Genomic DNA, 25,816 nt, shown 5'->3' with positions numbered 1-25,816 from the left:
CAATTCGTACATCAAACTTTATGATTGTTTGAGATACGTACATGACTATACGTGTACATCAAGTTTCATGACTGTTTGAGATACATGAATATACGTGTACATCAAGTTTCATGACTGTCTGAGATACGTACATGAATACACGTGTACATAAGCGCCACGTCATGGTACACACGGTTCCATCATTAAAGGTAAAGGTGAAAAGCTGTTGTAAACACGGAGATTCGTTAAGATCCGTTGGCGGAAATTCCGATTTCGAATTTTTGAATTTCCGCCAACGGATTTCAATTAATCTCCATAATTACAAGATCTTTGTAACGGATTTTTTAACGTGACTGAGCACATGGGACCATTATGGTGGAACCGACGAGCGTAGGGAAAGGAAACCATGGTAGGAGCGGTAGCTATGGTAGTGAAGCAACAATGGTAGGAAAAACAGCCATGATAGGAACGATAACAATGGTAGGAAAGAACTATGGAAGAAACTATAGCCATGGTAGGAACGATAACAATGGTAGGAAAGAACTATGGAAGAAACTATAGCCATGGTAGGAACGATAACCATAGTAAGAACAGTAGCTAAGGTAACATAATGGTGACATCAAACGCCGCAGTAAAGACAACCATGGTAACGACGAAGATGGTAATGGTAATGACGAAGATGACATGGAGGCCCCCCACCCCCCACGTGACCATGGGGGGGTGCTGCTGGCTGGGTTGAATTCCTCCACACTGAATACCTCAGGAACTGACGGGGCAACTCACCGTGACCAAGTCCTCCTGCCCCCCCCTCCCCTCTCTCTCTCTCTCTCCCTCTCTCTCTCTCTCTCTCTCTTTCTCTCTCTCCCTCTCTTGTTTTATCATTTCCTCTCTTTTGCTTCATCATTTCCCCCCTCTCCTTCTCTCTCTTGCTTTATCATTTCCTCTCTTTCTCTCTTCACCTTTACACACCATCTGTTAAACCCTTCACTACCACTACTACCACAATTAAGTCTCCTCCAATACTGCCCCCCACCACCATCCAAACACAACCAACCACCACTACCCCCCACCCCCAACCAACCACCCCCCACCACAATCAATTACAACCAACCACCACCCATCCCAATCAACCACCACCCCAACAAACCAACACGACCAACCACCCCCACCACAATCAACCACCACTACCCACCACCCCCACCAACCACCATTCTCTAAGACCAGGAGACACACAACAAAATCCAACACATCCCAACACCACTACATAACCCCAGTCACGGCCATTGCTTAAATCCGGGTGGTGTTGCTGGTGATGATAGAGGCGCCACAACCGCTCCTCTCACCCCGCACCACAAGGACCTGTTACTCCTCCTCCTCCTCTTCTTCCTCCTTATATTCTAAGTCGATCAATAAATCAAGAATCTTTCAGCATCATAGACATGTATAGTGTTACCGACGCAGCTGATCAACACAACAAAACAACAAAATAATAAACAACAAAACAAAAACAAAAGAAGGATGATACAAGACAAAGAAACGTAAATAAAAGAGAATTTGAGGGAAAAAACGAAATAGGGAAAAAAACCACAGGAAATATGTCGGTATGCTGGTGAGCGGATGTGTGTGGTCAGGGAAATATACCGTCATCATTGGTTTTAAAAATATCTCCCTAGATTTAGCATAAGTGTTTTTTTTACCTTTTTTCCCCTGTTAATATTTCCTTAGACTTAACACACAACTCAGGTTTATTATCCACTATTTCCCTATTCAAATTTCCCTGGTTTAACATTACAGGTTTTCCTTCTGCTTAAACTGTCACATAAGTTCAACAGTCACTCATATGCCCAGTCAATAAGTTAAACTGTCATATTTACTTTACAGTCAGACAGTCTGCCTATAGCACCCACTCACCACGATAAACTGGTACACACCCTCAAAGTGTCAGCTCTGGGCGCCATTATGAGTTCTCCTGACAGTTACTACCTGGCTGACTGGCGTGGAGGCACTCTAGACTGTCAGCGAGAGACAGCCAGACAACCTAACGAGAATTTAAAACGTTCAGAACTTGAATTTTGGATCTACTTACTTGTAAATATATCTATCTATCTAACTGTAAATATATCTATCCATCTGTAAATATATCTATCTTTTATCTATCTATCTATCTATCTATCTATCTGCAAATATATCTATCTTTTATCTATCTATCTATCTATCTATCTATCTATATATCTATCTATCTAACCAATATCTACACTCCTCAAGCTATTCATGAAGTAACAGTAAAGTGCTAAGGCAACAAACACTCTTATCTGACGAAGACCTCTTATGGACACACCTGTTACACCTGTGTGGCCACGAGGGACAGGTGTGGCCACAAATGATGGATAATCTAACCCAAACCCGGAAATAACACCGTGAATTTTGAAAGCCCAGGGGAGGGAAGTGGGAGGGGGAGGGAAGTGGGGGGAGGAAGTGGGGAGGGTGGAGAATTGAGTGGGTGGTGGGAGGTGAGTAGGAAAGAGGTGAGGGAGGGAGGGAGGGAGGGAGGGAGGGAGGAGGGAGGTAAGAAAGAGGTCAGAGGGATGAGAGGGTGGGGTGGGACGGAGAAGAGTAGATGGAGGGAGGGGGTGGGAGGAAGAGCCAGATGGAGGAGGGGGAGGGAGGAGGGAGGTAGAGAGGGCCAGAGGGATGAGAGGGTGGGGTGGGACGGAATGTAGATGGAGGGAGGGGTGGGAGGGAGGGAGGGAGGGAGTCAACGTCAAGTATTGAGACACAGGAAGTGAAGTTCCGGCCCGACGAGCGCCTGGCGAAGTCTGCTGTCACCATGATGATAGTGATCACCTTCACCACGGTGATAATGACGCCCCATTGATCATCTTCACCACGGACACGAACTCACTTACCAAGGAAGGTGATAAAACGGTCACCAGGATTGATAGTGATGTGATGGTGACTAAGAACGAGTCATATTGTGGTGACAATGGAGGTCCGGTGATAGTGAGAAGAACAAACAGGAAAACAAGAGCAAGACACAAATAAAAAATCACAATAAAACAATAACTACTAGCACCACCACCATCACCACCACCATCACCACCACCACCACCATCACCACCATCATCACCACCACCACCACCCACCACCACCACCACCACCACCACCACCACCTCACTACCACCATTACCACCACCACCACCACCACCACTTCACCACACCATCCACCTTTCACCACCACCCCACCACCTTCACCACCACCATCACCACCACCACCACCACCACCACCACCATCACCATCACCATCACCACCATCACCAAATTACCTCATTAATAATTCATGTCTCATTCAACAAATAATTATTCTTACCTTTATTTAATTTTTTTTCTCCAGGATGGTCAACGCGAACAAAATTTCCATTACAAACCTCTGAATATTTTGTTGTTTAATGAGTATTTTTTTCCCCAGTATAAATACATTATTTTCCTACCGACGTAAAAAATAATATATAGCAGTTATTTTATTTTATATTATTTATGTTTTGTGTGACATGACAATTCTACGTCTACACAACACTACCACCACTACCAGTACCTGACACCACCAGCACCCCCCACACCATCACCACCACACCCCACACCACCACCACCACCAGCACCCCACACCACCACACCACTACCAGCACCCCCACACTACCACCACTACCAGTACCCCGACACTACCAGCACCCCCACACTATCACCACTACCACAACTACCAGTACCTCCACCACCCCCACCACTCTCTCCCCAACATAAATCCCCATCAAGACATAAATCCCCCTAACGAGTCTGTAGTGTATTTTACCCCTACAGTTTACAAGGAAATAAATCCCCCATCACTTCTATGCCACGTAATAAATCCCTATTAAATCCTTCCAAATCTCCCAAGGATATGAGGGATTAATTTTATTCACTAAATCCCAAGTTTTTTTTTCCCAAGGTAAAAATAGGATTAATTTTATTGTAGTAATGATGAGTACTAAATCCGGGTCAACTACCACTATTTCTAACTACTACTACTATCTAGACTACCACCATTACTATAATGTAGACTATCACAAACCACTACTACTACCACCACCACCATCTGTACTACTAACACCACCTAAACTACCAGCATTATCACCACAACAACCACTATCACCACCAACCAAACTCATCATCTACCTACCAACACCACCACAACAACCTACCACAACCACTATCACACCCCACCAGAACCAAGTACTATTATCACCACAACCCCCCTACCACTATCACCACAACCCCCACCACTATCACCACACTACCACTCACCACCACTATCCCCCCCTACCACTATCACCACAACCTCCCACACCATAACCCCACCACCATCCCCTACCACTATCACCAAAACTTCACCACTACCTACAACAACCCCCTACCACTATACCACAACACCACTATCCCACACACCCCACAACCACCATGACAACCACAACCCCTACCACTATCACCACACCCCCCCTACCACTCACCACAACCTCACCACCATACCACCCCCCACCACTATCACCACAACCCCCACCACTCACCACAACCCCCACCACTATGACCACACACCACACCACCCCCCACTACCATATCACCACAACCCCCACCACTATGACCACAACCCCCTACCACTATCACCACAACCCCCACCACTATACCACTACCACCACTACACCACAACACCACTATGACCACTACCACCACCCCACCACTCACACCACTATCACCACTAACCCAACCCCTACCACTATCACCACAACCCCTACCACTATCACCACCCCTACCACTATCACCACAACCCCTACCACTATCACCACAACCCCTACCACAACCCCTATCACCACAACCCCCCCACCCCCACACACCCACCACCATCACTACCCACCACAACCCCACCACATCACACCACAACCCCCACCACCATCACCACAACCCCCCACCACCACTATCACCAACAACCCCCTCACCAACCACACCCTACCACTATCACCATAACCACCCCACATCACCACAACCCCCCTACCACTTCATCACCACAACCCCCTACCACTACTCACCACACCACCACCAACCCCCTACCACTATCACCACAACCCCCTACCACTATCACCAACCCCCACCATATCATAACCCCTACCCCTATCACCACCACACCACCACATCACCACAACCCCTACCACTATCACCCACAACCCCTACACCACCAATCACCACAACCCCCCTACCACTATCACCACAACCCCCCCTACCACTATCACCACAACCCCCCTACCACTATCCAGGCTAATACACTGACATACAACATACGCTAGACATATTGGCGCTGTGTAGGGGGGAGGGAGGGGTGACCTATGGAGGGGTAGGGAGGAGAGGTGACCTCTGGAGGGGTAGGGATGGTGTAGATAGTGGTAAGCCAACAGGAAAGCTAAACCACAGAGGGAGGAAGGAAGTTGTAACATACATACATACATACATACATACATACATACATATATATACATACATACATACATACATACATACATACATACATACATACATACATACATATATGAAGATAAAATAAGGGCATACCCATATACATACATATAATCATGCAGAGAGAGAGAGAGAGAGAGAGAGAGAGAGAGATTTGTAATTGTCAGTTAAGGTAATCACCAGGTAATGTAATCTACAACTAATGTAATCACCAAGTAAAGTAATCACCAGGTAATGTAATCACCAAGTAAAGTAATCACCAGGAACTCTAATCACCAGGTAAAGCAATCACCAGGTAAAGCAATCACCAGGTAATGTAATCACCAGGTAATGTTATCACCAGGTAAAGTAATCAACAGGTAATGTAATCACCAGGTAATGTAATCAGCGCTAAGCATGGCCCCCAGACAAGGTGTGCCTAATGACAGGTACAAGGGATTTGCCTGTGTATCTGAGGCCCCGATTGTACCCCCACCACTGACTGTGTTGTGGTGATGATGATAATAACTGTAATGATAATAGTGGTAATGGTAGTAGTAAAAAATAATAGTAGTAATAGTAGTGTTGTTGTTGTAGTAATAGTAGTAGTAGTAGTAGTAAATAATAAATACTAATAAAAATAAAATAATAACAGAAACAATAATGACTAATAATAATAATAATAATAATAATAATAATAATAATAATAATAACAAACATAAAATTCTATGTAATTTCAATATCAACAAACACTCGTTCATCAAACACATAAATAACAACAAACAAAATTTACAAACATTCGATGATAATTATACTTTTATATGTTAATAACCACAGCCAAGAAGCCTTATATAATACAAATAATATATACAGAATTTATATAACCCATTTATATAAAAAAAAAATCTTAGCAAAATTTGAAAAGAAAAATGAAATGGAAAAATAGAGCCAAACAACAGTGTGTTAAAATGCATGAGTGTCTCCCCTCCCATCTTCTCCCCACTAGCCCCATTCCCTCCCCAGTAGCCCCCTCTCCCCCTCCCCACTAGTCCCATTCCCATCTCCTCCCCACTAGCCCCAATCCCTCCCCAGTAGTCTTCTTCCCCCTCATTTCCTCCCCACGGGCCTTCTTCCTTCCCCACAAATCCCCTTCCCTCCCTTCTACTCCCTACTGGTCCCCTTCCCTCCCCAGCAGCCCCTCTCCTCCCTCACGAATCCCTCCCTCCCCAGTAGCCCCTCCTTCCTTTCCTCCCATCTCCTCCTCCTCACTAGACCCATTCTCTCCCCAACTATCACCCTTCCTCTCCCTCTCCATACGAATCCTCTCCAAGCCCCCCCACCCTCCACCATAACTGTACACAGGATATCAAAAAACCACAATAAAGAAGAAGAAAATATCAGAGAACAAACTGTTAATAACACAAGTGATGACACCAAGTTCAACGCCCACCACTCCACACTTCGCGCGTCACCCTACAGACGGGATGGCGGAAGAGGTGCTGTGTAGTGTATATTTTTCCCCTTAAATAAATGATTAACTCTATAAATGCCAATGACAATATAAAACCAGACATTTTTCTTAAACTATCGGTAAAAAAAAAATGTCAATCGGGAAAAAAATTATCCTCTGACCAACGAAGATATCCAAAAAGTGGTCCAAATCACAGCTGGGTGGACTAGGGGTGCCCTGAGTGCGATCCAGTGACCGCTTGAGACAGGACGCGAGAGCTGTTTCCAGTCAGCCACCGCACCCTCATCGTTTCTAAGAATTATGTGGATTAATTCTGTCCTGTACCAAGAGAATTTTCCTGTCATGTTTTGAAGTCAAACAGTTCAATAAATTCTCACATCTTCACTCACGACAATTATTTACCCTAAGAACCTTTGGCAATACAACAAAAACATTCTTATCGAAAAACAACAACACAATCTTATCATGTACACACAACACGTTTTACACACACACGCACACAGACCAAAACACATACATTGGGGAGAGAAAATTACACAAGTTTTAGAACAATTGCTTAGCTCCCCTTCTCCCCTCCCCTCCCCTCCACCCCCTCCAACATCAACCCAGACGAAGACATAAACAAGGGAGAGAGAGAGAGAGAGAGAGAGAGAGAGAGAGAGAGAGAGAGAGAGAGAGAGAGTTGTGTGTGTGGTCATAATCGTTTTAAACACGGTACACAGGCGAGGCGACCCTCTCACTTCTTACACCCTGCTACACCTACACCCACGTTACACTGCTGCCTCCTTGAATACAAACTTCCTTGTGTACACTAAATACACCCTTTGGCTACACTGTGTATTGAATTCACACTTTCTTGGCTACACTGTGCACTGTACAGTATATTCTCTTCCCTGGCTACACTGCGTCCTTAATACACACCTCCTTAGCTTAACTGCACCCATTATCTACACCCTGTACCCACCCTTTCTACACCCCAACACACTTTTTTTTTTTTTTTTTACGGGAATTAGCCCACCCGGGCACAGGTCAAACGACCCACAACGGCGCCTGGGGGGCGAAAAAAAACGGAAAGAAATTGTAAACATAGATAAAAAGGTTATACTGTATTAATCTACACCACAAAGATGCCGGAAAACCAGCTTTTTAAAGTGAGACAGATTGTAAGAGCATGGAAACACAGAAGAAGGCAGAGCATTCCACAGTTTGGCTGTGTGAGGAAAGAAGGATGTACAATAACGGGTTATTCTCGTGTGACCGACATCCACAGAGAAACGGTGGGCACTGCGGGCAAGACGTGTGTTACGAGCCCACGGCCTTGCCGGCGGTACACAGGATGCCAAATCCACCAAACATTGTCCGTTAAAGTACCTGTAAAAGAGAGAGAGTGAAGCAACATTGCGGCGAAGAGAAAGGGAAGAGAGATTGTCGACTAAAGGAGGAGAGTTAATAAGACGAAATGCCTTTGATTCCACCCTATCTAATAGTTGGACAGAAGAAGAGCCACCCCAGATATGAGAGCAGTACTCCAAGTTAGGACGAATGAATCCCTTATATACTTGGAGCAACTGCTCAGGAGTGAAGTAGCTGCGGCATCTGTACAGCATTCCCAACTTTCGGGAGGCAGCTTTAGTTATACTAAGGATGTGTGATTTCCAGGACATATTGGAGGAAATGGTGAGGCCTAACATATTTATTTCAGAATTTGGGAGGATGATAGCGTCCTGAAATGTAATTGGTGGGAGATCGTCTAATTTACAAAGTGTAATTGGTAAATATTGAGTTTTATTACTATTGAACTTAACCAAGTTTGTACCTCCCCATTCAGAGATGCTGCACAGATCCGTGTTGATAGAAGTAATGATATCAGTTCTTGAAACAGATCTAGTTTGAGAGTTAGGAGGAAGGGGAAAATGTGAGGAAGAGTGAAGAGTAGAATCATCAGCGTAAGAATGGATAGAGTTAGTTGTAGTGTGAAGTAAATCATTGATAAAAAGAAGGAAGATAATTGGTGAAAGAACAGAGCCCTGTGGGACGCCACTACTGGTAGAGAAAGAGCGAGAAATCGATCCCTCGACAACAACTGCCATGGATCGGTTCTCAAGGACGCTAGAGATGAGAAAACAAAGTGGAAGAGAGAAACCAAAAGAGGGAAGTTTAGACAGCAATGACTTGTGCCATACTGTGTCAAATGCTTTGGAGATGTCGAGAGCCACGACAAAAGTTTCCCCATAATCCCTAACACACCCTTTCCCCCTTTCTACACCCCTAACACACCCTTTCCCCCTTTCTACACCCCTAACACACCCTTTCCCCTTTCTATACCCCTACCCACCCTTTCTACACCCCGAACACACCCTTTCCCCCTTTCTACACCCCTACCCACCCTTTCTACATCCCTAACACACCTTCCCCCTTTCTACACCCCTAACACACCCTTTCCCCCTTTCTACACCCCTAACACACGTACACCTCCACCAGGGTGTTGTTGGCATCCCTCTACACCCACACGCAGGGCAGATCATACACCTATACACCTATTTCCGTCTGTGTATATATAGCGGTGTATTTCTGGTCTCTGAGTAAAACACCATTCTGGGTCATTTATACACACGGCTGACAGAGCTGACACCATCGGCTGGCACACTGACACGGCGCTCGCATGGCTGACACTGGCACGGCTGGTACACCTGTCACACCTGAATATCACACACTTGTCTCACCTACATAATTCCTAATCACACACCTGTCACACTTACAACACCAATACACCACACACCTGTCACACCTACAGCAATACACCACACACCTGTCACACCTACAACACCAATACACCACACCTGCACACACAAACACCTGTCACACCTACAACACCAATACACCACACACCTGCATACACACCTGTCACACCAATACATTATACACACCAGTGCTCAGGTAATATTATCGCTTGTCGTTAATCATCACTAAGTCTTCGTTAACCCCAATGGCTTAATTACCAAACTGCGTAATTACTCACTATATAAACAATCCAACAAATGTGATTGGTTGAGAGAAATTTTGAATATCATTGAATAGGAAAATTATTTATTACATCTAGGTATTGTAGTGGAAATTATTGAATAAATTTAATTATAGTTTGTCTATTATTCAACACTGAATTAGTCGAGTGAAAATTATTTAGCGTAAATAATTATAAGGGAATTATTTTTCTTTTGTTGAAGTACGTCAATAAAAAAACATAATTTAATTGAATAAAAACCTCAGCTAACGAGAAAAAAATTATTAAAAAAAAAATCTAAAAAAAATCCTTCGTTTTGTCGTAAGTTAGGAAATAAATGAAAGAAAAAAAATCATCTATTTTCTTGTATCATAAAACATAACTAAAATCCACCTGTTTATCTTAAAATCCAACAGAATCATTTTTTGTCGAATCTCAACAAATACAACAAATACTCAATTTTTTCCTTAACAGATAAAACAAATAAAAATCACTATTTGTCGTAAGTTCCCTTGTGACTCCGGAGGCTAAAGCACACCTGGGCCGCTTAACCATCCTTGTGGTGAAGATAGGATAGTGTGTGGGCTTTACCTGGATAATATCCTAGCCTGCGGGGACGGTAGGTAGGGATAGAGAAGGCCAGGCAGGATATAGACGAGATAGTGACTGTAGATAGATAGATACGGATAAAAAAGATTGAAAGATAAGAGCAAAACAACAGGATAGGAACGTAGTGAGACATGGGCAGGATAGGGAGAGGTTAAGGGGCAGGATAGGGACGTATTGAGATAGGGATAGCCAGGATAGGAAATAAAAGAGAACTGAAAGAGGTATAGGCAGGATAGGGAGAGATGAGGAGACAGGATAGGGACCGCTATAGACAGGATAGGGAAGAACTGAGAGGCGGATAGGCAGGATAGAGATGGTGATAGCTGTCTTGGATTGAAGCTTTGTTACCTCTACGACCTACGCCTGTGTGTGTGTGTGTGTGTGTGTGTGTGTGTGACGCTTTACGCCTACGGTACGCTCTCCTCCGCTGTGCCCACGTCATATCACCACTCCGCCCTCATCCTATCACATTTCCATTACGCCTACACCACATCCTACCACACCTACGCTACGCCCTACCACACCTACGCTACACTCCACCACACCTTCACTACCCCTACCACACCTTCTCTCCGCCCAAACCACACCCTCCTATCCCCTACCACACCTTCACTACCCCCTACCACACCTCCTCTCCGCCCAAACCACACCCTCCTATCCCCTACCACACCTTCACTACTCCCCACCACATCTCCCCTACCCCTTACCACACTCCCCTACGCCCACGCTACATCCTCCCCTACCACAACTACACTACGCCCACCATTGTCACCTTCCTTGACGCACTACGCCCATCCTTCCTAATAAACCACAAAACACCTTTACCGTATCACCAGGTGTTCTTAGCCTTATTACGAGACCCATAACTTGTAACTGTACGGAGCCTAACCTAACCTAATCTAACCCTAACCTAATCTAACCCTAACCAAACCTAACCCTAATATTACGTGACCATAACATAAGCTAACCTACTGCTAACATAACCGAAGCTGCCCCTAACTTAAAAACATAACCTAAGCTAACCTAACCTAATGTAAACTACTCCTAACCTAACCTAACCCCTAAAATAATCCACACCTAACATAGCTCACATCTAACCTAACCAAAACCTAACCAAATCCGCGGCTTAGCGAGAATAAAATCCAATTCTGGTTTGTTCCGAGTTTGTGTCTCCGACCGTCCCTTTGCAGGTGTGGAGGGAAGCGAAATTATCTCCGGCCAGCTACAACACCTGTGCCTGGGTGACGGAAATGACGTGTTTCGGCAGGTGTCTCGATGTTGACACCTGGCTGGGGGGGGGAGAGGGGATGGTGAGGGAGGGGGAGAGGGGCTGGTGAGGGAGGGGGAGAGGGGCTGGTGAGGGAGGGAGGGGGCTGGTGAGGGAGGGTGTGGGAGAGTGAGGCATTTTTTAACACTCTCTCTCTCTCTCTCTCTCTCTCTCTCTCTCTCTCTCTCTGATTTACATTCAAAATACTTGGTTCTTAATTTGTTGATCTATAAAACGTGTGTGTGTGTGTCATCGCGTACACATGCTTGTGTGTGCGTGCTTATTACACATTAGTCTTACATCATTAACCCCACAGCCTGGCCAACACAACCCACCATTACAAGACGCACCACAAACTATAACGCAAATATACCTAAAAAATATGACGCAAATATACCATAAAATATGAGTCAAATGCACCTAAAATATGACGCAAATATACCATAAAATATGAGTCAAATGCACCTAAAATATGACTGAAATATACCTAAAGATGACGCATCGTATGCCTAAAAATAAGGCCAAATATACCTAAAAATATGACGCAAAAATACCCAAAAATGACGCACATCTACCTAAAAATTACGCAAATAAACCTAAAAATGACGCAAATACCTAAAAATATAACGCAAATATACCTCAACATATGACGCAAACATACCTAAAAAAAAAGTATCCCAACTTCTCAGAAATACGTCTTAACAAACAACTAACTCAAATATACCTGAGAAATATACTGTAAAACACAAATATACTTCAATATACTTCCCCAATATAACACCAAGTAAAATATATCCCCGCAAAAAATAAGTTATTACAGACGCCGACTAAAAAAAATAATAATAACAATAATAATTAATCAGGTGTATTCGTCTTGGGAATTGGGTCACAGTTCCAGGTCGATTAATTAGTGTGGCCCTGCAGGTGTGTTAGAGAGTTCGAGGGGCACAGGTGTTGTCTCTGGCCAGGTACAGGTGTGTGTGTGTGTGTGTGTGTGTGTGTGTGTGTGTGTGTGTGTGTGTGTTTCATAATTATCTTCCAGTAATTTGGTGAACTAATTGGATTATGAAAACACGACGTACAGGTGAATACCATAATGGAAGTGAAAACCGTGACATAATTCCCCCATTCCCCCTCCACCCCCATATACCCCACCCCTCTTACCTCCCCCATACACCCACCCCCACCCTATAACCCCCCCCCTACTTACACACAAAATATAAAATACCCAATTTGTATTCCTCTTCCTAATGGACTTTTAATATAAAATTCACCCAACCCTAAAATACAAAAATAAAGTAATGCAAGTGAGAGAGAATTTGGGACGAGGGGGGATTTGACTTGCATTAACCCCCGATCATAGGGGCACGAAGGAGGGAGGGAGGAGGGAGGGAGGGAGGAGAGCACGAGGAAGGAAGGGAGGGAGGGAGGGAGGGAGGGAGGGAGGGAGGGAGGGAGGAAGGAAGGAAGGAAGGGAGGAAGGAAAGAAGGAAGGAGGTAAAGCAGGAAGACTGATGAAAGGTGAGGAAGAAGAGAAGATTGATGAAAGATGGGAAGAAGTGTATGCAAGAAGGGAGAGAGAAATTGAATGTATGTATGTATGTATGTATGTATGTATGTATGTATGTATGTATGTATGTGCTAGAAAGGAGTGTAAGAAACAAAGTTAAAATACACAACAATATAGACAGGAGTGAAAGGGATAATCCAGAGAGCTGAAATGGACAGATAGACGGGCGTAAGGAAAGACAGACGGGCGTAATGAAAGACAGACGGGCGAATGGAAAGACAGACGGGCGAAAAGGAAAAACAGACGGGCGAAAGGAAAAACAGACGGGCGAAAAGGAAAGACAGACGGGCGAATGGAAAAACAGACGGGCGAAAGGACAGACAGACGGGCGAATGGAAGACGGGCGGGCGAAAGGAAAGACGAACGGGCGAATGGAAAAACAGACGGGCGAAAAGGAAAGACAGACGGGCGAATGGAAAAACGGGCGGGCGAATGGAAAGACAGACGGGCGAATGGAAAAACAGACGGGCGAATGGAAAAACAGACGGGCGAATGAAAAAACAGACGGGCGAAAGGAAAGACAGACGGGCGTATAAATAGACAGAGACCAAGTTGTATGAAATTCCGATTGAAAACCCCAGACGACTTGAATTTACAAACGGACAGACAGACAGACAGGCGGGCGGGCGGGGGAATTACAGTGCATATATCACCTATTCATAGACAGTATTAAAGAGAAGTGGTGTGAAATTTCAATATACCGAAGGATTTTATCTTATAACCTTTATATACAAACAGACAGACACACAGACAGACAGACAGATAGATAGACAGACAGATAGATAGATAGACAGACAGACAGACAGACAGACAGACAGACAGACAGACACCGCTATACACCCCTCCCTCGGTCTGGGGAAGATGGAACACAGAGAGAGAGAGAAAGAGAGAGAGAGAGATGCAAATGGATGGAATTTCCCGACGAAGAAATTGGGAAATTACTTCAACCCGCCGACCATGACAGCTCCCGTGTGGACAAGAGGCACCCGAGAAGGAAGGGGAGGAGAGAAGAGAAGGGAGGGAAGGAAGGAAGGGAAGGAAGGGAAGGGAGGGGAAGGAGGGAGAAAGGAAGGGGAAAGAGAGGGAGGAAGGAGGACGGGAGGGAATGCAGAGGAGGAGGGAGTGGAAGGGGGAAGAGAAGGATGCAGAGGAGGAGGGAAGGGGAAGGAGGCAGAGAAGGAGGAGGTTCTCTCTCTCTCTCTCTCTCTCTCTCTCCAACAGCCCCGCAGAGGTAGGAGGAGGAGATCAAAAATAAGAGAGGTAGGGAGAGAAGGGAAGAAACACCAGGAAGAACATAAATACAAAGAAGAGAATAATGAAGAGGGGAAGGATGAGGAAGAGGGTGAAGAAAGGGGAAGAGGGAGAAGAAAGGGGAAGAGGGAGAAGAAAGGGGAAGAGGGAGAAGAAAGGGGAAGAGGGAGAAGAAAGGGGAAGAGGGAGAAGAAAGGGGAAGAGGGAGAAGAAAGGGGAAGAGGGAGAAGAAAGGGGAAGAGGGAGAAGAAAGAGGAAGAGGGAGAAGAAAGAGGAAGAGGGAGAAGAAAGAGGAAGAGGGAGAAGAAAGAAGAAGAAAGATGAAGAGGGAAGTAGGAAGAAATAACAAAAGATCTACCCATAACCTAATCGAACCTTAACTTATATTAACCTTAATCTAACTTAAGCCATGTCTACTTAACCCAAATATAACTTAATTAACCTAAACTTAACATTAACCTCTCCTGCCTAACACAACCTTAACTCAAATACATTCACCTTAACCTTACCTACTTCACTATACCCTTAACCCAGCCTTAACCTACTACCCTTACCCTGCAAACTGCCTTGCCCCTGCTACTCTTATCTCACCCTTAACCCAGCCATACCCTACCACAACCCAGCCAACCTATATACATAACCCACTCAACCTACCCTTAACCCACCCCAATCCACCTTACTGCCCTTAACCCAGCCTTAACCTACTCTCATCTCACCCTTAACCCACCCTTACCCTACCCTTAACCCAGCCTTAACCTACTCTCATCTCACCCTTACCCTACCCTTAACCTACCCTTACCCTACCCTTAACCCACCCAATCCACCCTTACCCAACTCTTATCTCACCCTTAACCTACCCTTACCCTACCCTTAACCCACCCAATCCACCCTTACCCTACCCTTAACCCCTAATGCTAATCTACCGGTCAAACACCTTAAAATTCCTGACGGTGACAGAGGTAACAGTTCTTCGCCTGGCGTTACGTAACACTAGGGGTGACGGTCGCGCTTCGCTCACCTATACCCCCCCCCCCTCCCCCCTATATCAAGTGTAATATAATCCCAGTATGTCTATATGATATATTAGGTCAGTATGGTGCGTTATATTAGGTAATTTTAGTGTGGGTATATGTTATGTTATGTTATGTTATGTTATGTTAGGTTAGGTTAGAGTAGGTTAGGTTAGGTTAGAGTAGGTTAGGTTTGGGTAGGTTAGATTTGGGTAGGTTAGGTTAGGTTATGTTAGGATAGATTAGGTTTGGGTAGGTTAGGTTAGGTTTTGGTATGTTAGGTCAATATAATTAAGCTTATTTCACCTTGAAATTAACCACCCTAACGCTAATCTAACCTAACATAAAGCTAACTTAACCTAATCTAACCTACCATAAGTTAATCTGATCTAGCCTACCCTGCCCTAACGCTAACCTAAGCTAACACTAACCTATCCTAACCTGACCAGACCTAATAATGTCAACCTATCCTAAACCTGGCTTAACCTACCCTACCCTACCCTACCCTACCCTACCCTACCCAACCCTATCCTACCCTACCGAAGTACCCAACTCAACCGAACCCTACCCTAACCTACCCCCGAGAGGTTGTAATGAGCAGGTGTGGCTAATCATCAGGTAAGCCTTATTAAATTAAAAGCATTGAGTTCCCCCTACCGCCCCCCTTGCGTTCATCGGCTCCGGAAGCTGTGTAAATATTGATAATGAAATGACGTCACGGGGTGCAGCTGCAGAGTAAATTGTTATGATGGATACCTGTTGCCCTTACTGGGGTGTGGGTGATGTGGGGAGGGAGGTGGGGAGGGGGTGGGGGGAGGGGGAGGGTGGGGGAGGGGAAGGGGAGGACTGGGAAGAAATGGGAAGAGGAAAGGGAAGAGTAACAGGGGAAGCAAAGAGGAGAAAGAGGGAAAGAAAGGGGGAAGGAAAGGGGAAAGGAAGAGTAGGGGGAGTGTAGGAGGAGGAAAGTGATGGGGGAAGGGAAGGGAAATCTTAAAGAACTGGTTTAAATTACAGTAAAAAAAAATCATCTCATTGACCTTTTAACAATGTTCTATTCTTCCCCCCACATCCCCCTCCATTACCTCCTCCTCCCCCTCCCCATACCTCCTCCATCATCCTCCTACCCTTTCCCCATCTCCCCCACCCACCTACACCCCCCTCCCCGTACCCCTACCCACAATCAATGGAAAAACCCGACAAGCGTCACTGCCATGAGGCCCACGAGAACTGGTCGCATTCCACGCTTCTTGAACAGTGAATGATGACCTTGAACGAGTGGCCATGAATGTGTATAATGTATCCTAGGGCCATGAATGATGACCTTGAACACGTGGCCATGAATGTGTATAATGTATCCTAGGGCCATGAATAGTGACCTTGAACGAGTGGCCATGAATGAAGTGTATAATGTATCCTAGGGCCATGTGTATAATGCATCCTAGGGCCATGTGTATAATATATCCTAAGGCCATGAATGATGTGTATTATTTCCTGACCTAAGTTGCACAAAGTTGCATAGATCAACAATTGTCAACTTTCCACCCGCCTTTCACACAGGCTCTACACGTAACGTTCCCGTATTGTCAACTCCCATGCAACTCTTCAATCTATGGTAGGAGTTGCACAATGTTGCATACACCACGGGGAAAAATACCTTACTTCTTGCATCAATTGCTAGTTTCATCTTGTTGTAAATTGCATTGAGTTGCATATCTCAACAATTTTCGACCGTCCAATCGGTTTTCAGTGCCAAGTCAATTTCTCGTTAACACATTGAGTCAATTTTTCCTTCATAGTCACGTGAAATTTTGTTATAAGGGATTTTTTTTGCTCTTACCAGTCACCCTTACGATCACCTGGAATACACATACATACATACATACATACATACATACATACATACATACATACATACATACATACACACACACACACACAAGGGAGAATTGAACCGCCTCAACTTTCTGTTTCAGCTCGTGTAAAGTTGTCAAGTTGCCTCAGGTCACCAACACCACCAGTTCTGCCACCACCTCCATCACCACCAGCTCTACCAACACCACTATTAGCACCACCACTCTCCACCACAACTACCACCTCCTGCACTGCAACCCCTACCACCTCCACTACCAGCATCACCACCACTATTAATCCAGCTAGCAACAGCAAACCACAATCATCACCAGTAACAACAACAATCCACCACCACCACTATCAACCAGTATCACAACAGAAAACAACCACTATTACCACCACCACCACCACATTGTTTACTAAAGTTCACTATAGCATTGAGTCCATTACAACATAACAGCCCCTTCCTCCCTCCTCTCCTCTCCCTTCCTGCTTCTCCCCCTCCCTCTCCTCTACCCCCTCTCCCTTCCTCCCCCTTCCATTAGGTATTGTCTTCCCCACATCCCTTGTTACCTATTCCCTATTTATCCATCAATACGGCGAGGTAGTGAAAATAGGGTGAATCTGGGAGGGAGAGAGAGAGAGAGGGAGAGAGAGAGATTCACAGAAAGTTGAAATCCTAAGTTATTTTTCCCGGTAAATTAAGAGATGTGAGAACGTATTTAACCAGAGTCGATTTAGTCTCGGCATAAAGATGGATTATTATTAAGGAATCATAAGTTACATTTTCTAGTAATTAGAGATGAAAGAACGAGTCTAACTGGTTTACTTAAGATACGAGATATAAAAAAAATGGATTCTCCAAGGTTCGTACGTACAAATTTCCTCGTAAGTGACACCTGAGACCACATCCAACTGGGTTGACTTAAGCTACGACAAAAAGATGGATTCTCAAAAGTTCCTAAGGTAAATTTTCCTCGTAACTGGAGGTGTATGAACGTATCTATATCACTCACTTCAGCTACGACAAAAAAACACATATTCTCAGACATGAAAGTTAAATTGGAGAGACAGAAACTCACAGAGAAACTCACTTTAGCTATTTTGCATCTCCACTTGCAGGAAAATCTCCTAAGAAACCATATTTGGCGATCACATTATCACCAGTTAAGGGTAAAAAACTCTATCTTACGAGCCTTTGGGAATCTAACGTTGGTTATGACATTATCACCAGTTAAGGGTAAAAAACTCTATCTTACGAGCCTTTGGGAATCTATCGTTGGTTATGACATTATCACCAGTTAAGGGTAAAAAACTCTATCTTACGAGCCTTTGGGAATCTATCTACTTTACATGACCAAATAAGAGAAAAATTTGATCGTAAGAGTGTCGGGGTATCCGGGAGGCAGGTTGGCAGTCCAGGGAGTGAGTGAGGTGGTGGTAGACGGCAGTGAACCGGTCTGAAACTCTCCCTGGGGTCAACACCCTCCCTCCCTCCCTCACCCCTCTCCCTTCCTCCTCCCTCTCTCGCCTAGCCCAGCTCCACCCTCTCCTCTCTCGCCTAGCCTAGCCCACCCTCTCCCTCTCTCCTAGTCCACCCTCTCTTCCAACACCCTCGTCCCTCTCTCTCTCCCACTCCATCCTATCTACCCTCCTAACCTCCCCCTCTCCCACGCCCCCCCCCTTACCTCACTCCCCTAGGTTAAAGGTAGGTTTAACCCGGTCACCTGAGCTTAGGTTAGGTTCCTGAGCCGCCGTGTTTACAAGACCTCGAAGGCATTTAAATATGTGTCTGTGTCACTAGGAGGAGGCGCTGACGTAGGACACCACCATGGCCGCCAGTGCCCAGGGCAACAAATACTGCTCCCTGAGACTGGGCATACACTAGGGGGGGTAGAGGGCCTGGTGTGGAAGCAAGTAGGGTAGTGGTGGAGGAGGGGTGGTGGAGGGGTAAAGAGGAGGGGTGTGTGGAGGGGGGAGGTGTGGAGGGGGGACTGAGATATGCGGTGGAAGGTAAGTGTAGAAAGTGAGAGGAAAGTGAGAGTGGTGTGAGACAGGCGTAGAAACACACACACACACACACACACATCAATATTTTCCCCGTAGTGCTAATTAGTGTTTCTTAATTAATCACTAGAATGTAATGATGTCACGAAAAGTACATGCTGAGTACACGCGAAAGTACTTATATCCAGAGTACACAAAAGGAAGTACTAATACCGAGTCTACACACAAGTACACATGGGTTTACAATACTTCAGAGTACACATGAGAACGCACACAAACACCCAGAGTACACACAGGGGGTTACATACACCCAGAGTACACACAGGGGGTTACATACACCCAGAGTACACACAGGGGGTTACATACACCCAGAGTACACAGGAGTTCATCGAAGGCCAAAGACCTCAGTACATGTTGCAAGAGACGGGATCAAGGCCTCGGGGCAAGACAGTGTTTTAATGCACGAGTTAAGCCCAAGGTGTACAGGCCTGGGGCAATGTACACACACACACACACATGGTTCCTCTTAGCGGATCCTACAAGAGCAGAGTTTAATCCCGTAAGACAGAGTTGGATCCTACAACAGTTGGATCCTAAAATGGACTCAAAGACCGACTTGGGTCCTATAAGACAAACATGGATCCTACTTGAATCCTGGAAGAGAGTCTCGATTCCAAAGAGAGACACTCAAAACCCATAAGAAACTCGAATCCTACAGAATACACTTGAAACCCTTAAAGCACACTTGAATCCCATAAAACACACTCGAATCCTCTAAAACACACTCGAATCCTCTAAAACGCACCTGAATCCTATAAAACCACACTCGAATCCCATAAAACACACTCGAATCCTCTAAAACACACCTGAATCCTATAAAACCACACTCGAATCCCATAAAACACACTTGGATCCCATAAAAACACACTTGAATCCTCTAACACACTTGAATCCTATAAAACACACTCGAATCCCATAAAACACACTTGGATCCCATAAAAACACACTTGAATCCTCTAACACACTTGAATCCTATAAAACACACTTGGATCCTCTACGACAGAAGTGGATCCCCCTCTGATGGCAAGCGAGCAAGACTCCACCCAACCCACACCCACAACCAGTCCTCCCCGCCTGCTGCCTCACCCTGTAGCCTTGACTCTAACCTCTGCGCCTTACACAAAAACATATACATACACACACACACGTAACCTAACCTAACCTAACCTAACCTTACTTAACCTAACCTAACCTAACTTTCCTTAACCTAACCTAACTTTACTTAACCTAACCTAACCTTACTTAACCTAACCTACTTGACCTATTTTAACCTAACAAATCGTTATCGTTCTCTCTCTCTCTCTCTCTCTCTCTAACACACACACACACACACACACACACACACACACCTCATCTGGGAGTTGGTCGACTTTTCTAAATGGGAAAAGCAAATGGACCTCACACACGCCATCATGTACACCTTTCAACGCGCACATCCATGTACACATCCTTAATACATACACAACGAACCCTCAAATCCCATGTGTACCTAAGTGATATGTACATTATCGAATAAACACTGTCAATACGTACATGACCAAGATTAATCCCCAATGTGTACACCGTCAATACGTACATGACCAATATTAATCCCTATGTACACACCGTCAATACGCACATGACCAAATTTAATACCTCCATGTACACACAAAATCAATAGGAAATTAACATCTTACAGTTAACACGCACATCCATGTATACATAGTAAAATGTACACATATAAGCCATGTGTACATTGTGTTCGTTAACTTTGTACAGACATCAACGAATATATGATTTTACAGGATTACTGGATACAAGGGGTCCAGTCCTAATGGGTCCAGTCATAATGGGTCCAGTCCTAATGGGTCCAGTCCTAATGGGCCCAGTCCTAATGGGCCCTATCCTAATAGGCCCCAATCCTAAGGAATGCAACTCGTAATTAGAGGTAATCACATCACATTTGATCCGTTTAAGTCCAGTTGGGCCCCATTAGAACCGGGGCCCATTACGATTGGGCCTTATTAGAACCCATATCCATTAGTAATGTACCTGGGCCCCATGAGAACTGAGACCCATTAGAACTAGGAGCCATTAGTACTGAAATCAATTACTACAGTATCCAAACCCATTACAACTAAACCCTATTTAAACTACCACCCATTAGAGACCCATTAGTACCAAAACCTCTAAGTACTAGGACCCATTAGCACTCAAACCAATTACTACAGTATTCAAACCTATTACAACTAAACCCCATTTGAACTACCACCCATTACAGACCCATTAGCACCTTGACCATTAATACTGACCCACGTGACCTGCTTTACAAAAAATACGAACGTATACACAAATTTCACCATTAAATCTGACTATGTAAATACGATTCCACAAACCCCGACTGCAATGACAGATTTACTTGCAATTGCAAAATAAACCCGACTACAGTAATGCAACGGCGAATTGAACTCGACTACAATAAACTAAATTAAAAAAAAATTAACTACAAAAATACAATAGTAACTTAACTAAAATACAATTAAAATAAACTTAACTAAAAATACAACAATAAAACTTAACTAGAGAAAAATACAACAGTAAATTAACTAAAAAAAACAATTAAAATAAACTTAACCAAAAACACAACAGTAAAAAAAATTACACTGTAATAAACTTAACTACAATACAACAGGAAAATAAAATTGACTGTAAAATAATAAAAAATAAATAAAATACTGGAAACTCGGGCCAGCACACAGGTGAGTAGGTAATGGTCCGTGACAACAACGAAAGGAAATAACTAAAAGAATGAAAGAAATAAAAGTGAACGAAAATGAAAGAAATGAATGAAAATTTGAAAGAACATCAAATTATGCAAATACAGTGAGGTGGAGTATCGCGTCTGTTTGTTTGATTATAATTTTTTCCCATTCCCAGGTAATACACCACTCACTCGCGCGCGCGCACACACACACACACACACACCTGCAATACATCCTTTCAACACATTCATTGCAATATATACTTTGAGCACACACCTGTAACACACAACTGTCACACACACCTACAACACACACCTAGCCAGACAACCAGTGTACCTATCAATCAATCACCCAACAGGACCAATCAGAGGCCAGCGTACGAATCATCCAGCCAATCAATGAACGACATAATTAACCCCAAAGTAATTTATTCCCTTCAACGAAAAAAAAATTCCCCACCAATACAACTTATTTCCCCACCATAAATATTAATCACCATTGTACGTTATTGCTGTCTCGTGTTTATCGCTGTCTTCTTCTTTCTCCCCGTCTTCATCTTTATCTCCTTCTTCCTCCTCCTCCCTCTTATTCTCCTTTATTCCCTCGTCTTTCTTCTTCTTCCACGTGGAGTGTCATCGGAGCCTCATTAAATCACCATTATCTTCTCCATCCTTCCTCCTCCTCCTCCATCCTATTATTTCTCCTCCTCCTTCATCTCTCCTTCCTTGCAATCCTCTTCCCCTAGTTCTCTCTCTTCCTTCTTCTTCCTAGTTGTCCTTTCTTCTCCTCTCCTATCTCCTCCTTCTCCTCCTCCTCCAGGGTGGACCGTCCCCTAACCATCACTCCATCACAATAAGAAGCTCCATCTGGCCTCCATTCCATCATGGTGATCGCCTCCACCCTCCTGGTCGCCTCTCTCCCTCTCTCCTCTCCTCCCTCCCTTGGCAACCTCCCTCCTTGGCCACCTACTCCCCTCTTCCTCCTGGTCGCCTCCTCTCCCTCTCTCTCCTCTCCTCCCCTCCCTTGGCAACCTCCCCTCCCCTGGCCACCCTACTCCTATTCCTCCCTGGTCACCTCCTCTCCCTCTCTCTCCTCTCCTCCTCCCCTGACCACCTACTCCCTCTTCCTCCCTGGTCACCTCCACTCCCTCTCTCTCCTCTCCTCCCTAGCAACATCCTTCCTCTTTCCTCCCCTCCGCCCTGGCCACCACCGCCACCTTCCCCTCCCCCACCACGACCGTCACTTTGTCTCCATAAGAGGTCGGTCTCTCTCTCTCTCTCTCTCACTTAGCAGCTTATCTCTTCACTGTCTCAATAAGTTATCTCTCTCCCTGTCTCCCACAAGTTAACTCCTCACTGTCTCCCATGAAAGTTCTCTCTCTCTCTCTCTGTTTCTCTTAACAACTTGTCTCTTCATTGTCTCTCTCTCTAATCTCTATATTCGACCGTTCACACACTCGACCGTTACACACTCAACCGTCACACAGTCACCCGTCACACTTAACCGCTACACAGTCGACCGTCACAAAGCCTCCCGTCACAATCCCCCTTACACATCCGTCTCACACTCAACCGTAACACAGCCTCCCGTCACAAAGCCTCCCTCACAGTCACCCGTCACAAAGCCTCCCTCACAGTCACCCGTCACACTACTCTCCGTCACAAAGCCTCCCGTCAGAATTTACTATCCGTCACAAAGCCCTCCCCTTACAGTCACCCGTCACACTACCTGTCACAGTTTCCCTCACAGTCACCCGTCACACTACTTCCTCTGCTCACAAAGCCTCTACAGTCACCCAGTCACACTACTCCATGTCACAAAGCCTCCCCAGTCACCTGTCACACCACTCTCCGTCAAAGCCTCCCTCACAGCCACCCAGTCACACTCACTCTCCGTCACAAAGCCTCCCTCACAGTCACCTGTCACAAAGCTCCTCACAGTCACCCGCCACACTACTCTCCGTCACAAAGCTCCTCACAGCTCACCACCGTCACACTATCCGTCACAAAGCCTCACAGTCACCCGTCACACCACTTCTCCGTCGCAAAGCCTCCTGTCAAAGCCCCCAGTTACACCATTTCCCCTGCCAGTCATCCGTCACAGCCTCCTCAGTCACCACCCGCTCACACTACTCTCTGTCACAAAGCTTCCCCACAGTCATCAGTCACCTGGGTCACACCACTCTCCGTCACAAAGCTTCTCCCCACAGTCACCTGTCACATTGCCTCCTGTCACAAAGCCTCCCACAGTCACCTGTCACACTACTCTCCGTCACAAAGCCCTCACAGTCACCTGCCCACCTTACTCTTCCGTCACAAAGCCTCCTCAGCCACCCGTCACACTACTCTACGTCACAAAGCCTCCGTCACACCACTTCCGTCACAAAGCTCCCAGTCACCTGTCACACTACTCTCCGCTCACAAAGCCTCCTGTCACACTCTCCGTCACAAAGCCTCCTCACAGTCACCTGTCACACTACTTCTCCGTCACAAAGCCTCCCATCACACTACTCTGTCACAAAGCCTCCCATCACACTACTTCCGTCAAGCAAAGCCTCCTGTCACACTCTCTGTCACAAAGCCTCCTCAGTCACCTGTCACACTACTCTCCGTCATGCCTCCTGTCACACTTCCAAGCAAAGCCTCCCCCAGTCACCCGTCACAAAGCCTCCCTCACAGTCACCCGTCACACTACTCTCCGTCACAAAGCCTCCCCCACAGTCACCCTCCCACCATGCCTACGCCTACACCTTCCCCAACCCCTATACATCCCCTCTCATCCTCAATTCTCCTACACCTTCTTCTCTCCCTCCCCATTCTCTCCTTCCCCTCCCCTCCCTAATCCCTCTCCCTCCCCTCCCCTCCCCTCCCCAGGAAGCTCCCCAGAGGCAGTGTCCTTATTCATATCATCGTCAAGCCCTCGACACACTCCTCCCCAGTGTTATCTCCCCATTGTTACCTCCCCATAATCTGCCCATCTATCAATCGATTTATCTATCCACCCATCCATTTATTTGTATCTGCCTATCTCTTTATCTATCTATCCATTTATCTATGTCTACTTACTTATCTATCTATCTATCCATTTATCTATATCTACCTACTTATCTATCTATCTATCAATAAAAATATGGATATTGTACACATCAAATACACTAAGTTAATTTTAACCACATTTTTCATTTGTCTTTCAGCTGCTTTATATATGTTGACAAGAGACAGTGCCGCTGACAGGAGGAGGTGCGCCGCTGCCTAATGGTACGATCTGGACCCCGAAGAACACCTTACCTCCATCAGGGTACGCATCAATAACGTCAATAACCATCAATAACAAAATGCGCCTTCAATAACAACACATGCGCCCTTAATAACCTTCAATAACAACATATGCGCCGTCAACCGCTAAATGCCTATAATCACAATTTATACACCTTCAATAACCATCACAATCACGTTCAATAACCTTCAACTATCTAAAGTAATAACATA

The 25,816-nt window shown here is 45.2% G+C and overlaps 1 protein-coding gene across 1 annotated transcript; it reads left to right on the top strand.

The window, feature by feature from the left end:
* Positions 1-589: 589 nt before the first annotated feature.
* On the top strand, positions 590-25,583 carry LOC121856332 (extensin-like). The gene is made up of 4 exons (XM_042351810.1): positions 590-640; positions 1,861-1,993; positions 23,911-24,963; positions 25,522-25,583. The coding sequence occupies exons 1-4, from the start codon at positions 590-592 to the stop codon at positions 25,581-25,583; spliced, it is 1,299 nt and encodes a 432-aa protein (XP_042207744.1).
* The last annotated feature ends 233 nt before the right edge of the window (positions 25,584-25,816 follow it).

Source organism: Homarus americanus, unplaced genomic scaffold (genome assembly GCF_018991925.1).
Source record: "Homarus americanus isolate GMGI-L3 unplaced genomic scaffold, GMGI_Hamer_2.0 scaffold48220, whole genome shotgun sequence".
NCBI classification, from domain to species: domain Eukaryota; kingdom Metazoa; phylum Arthropoda; class Malacostraca; order Decapoda; family Nephropidae; genus Homarus; species Homarus americanus.
The sequence above is the reverse complement of the archived record's forward strand: the minus strand, read 5'-3'. Positions and strand labels throughout refer to the sequence as shown.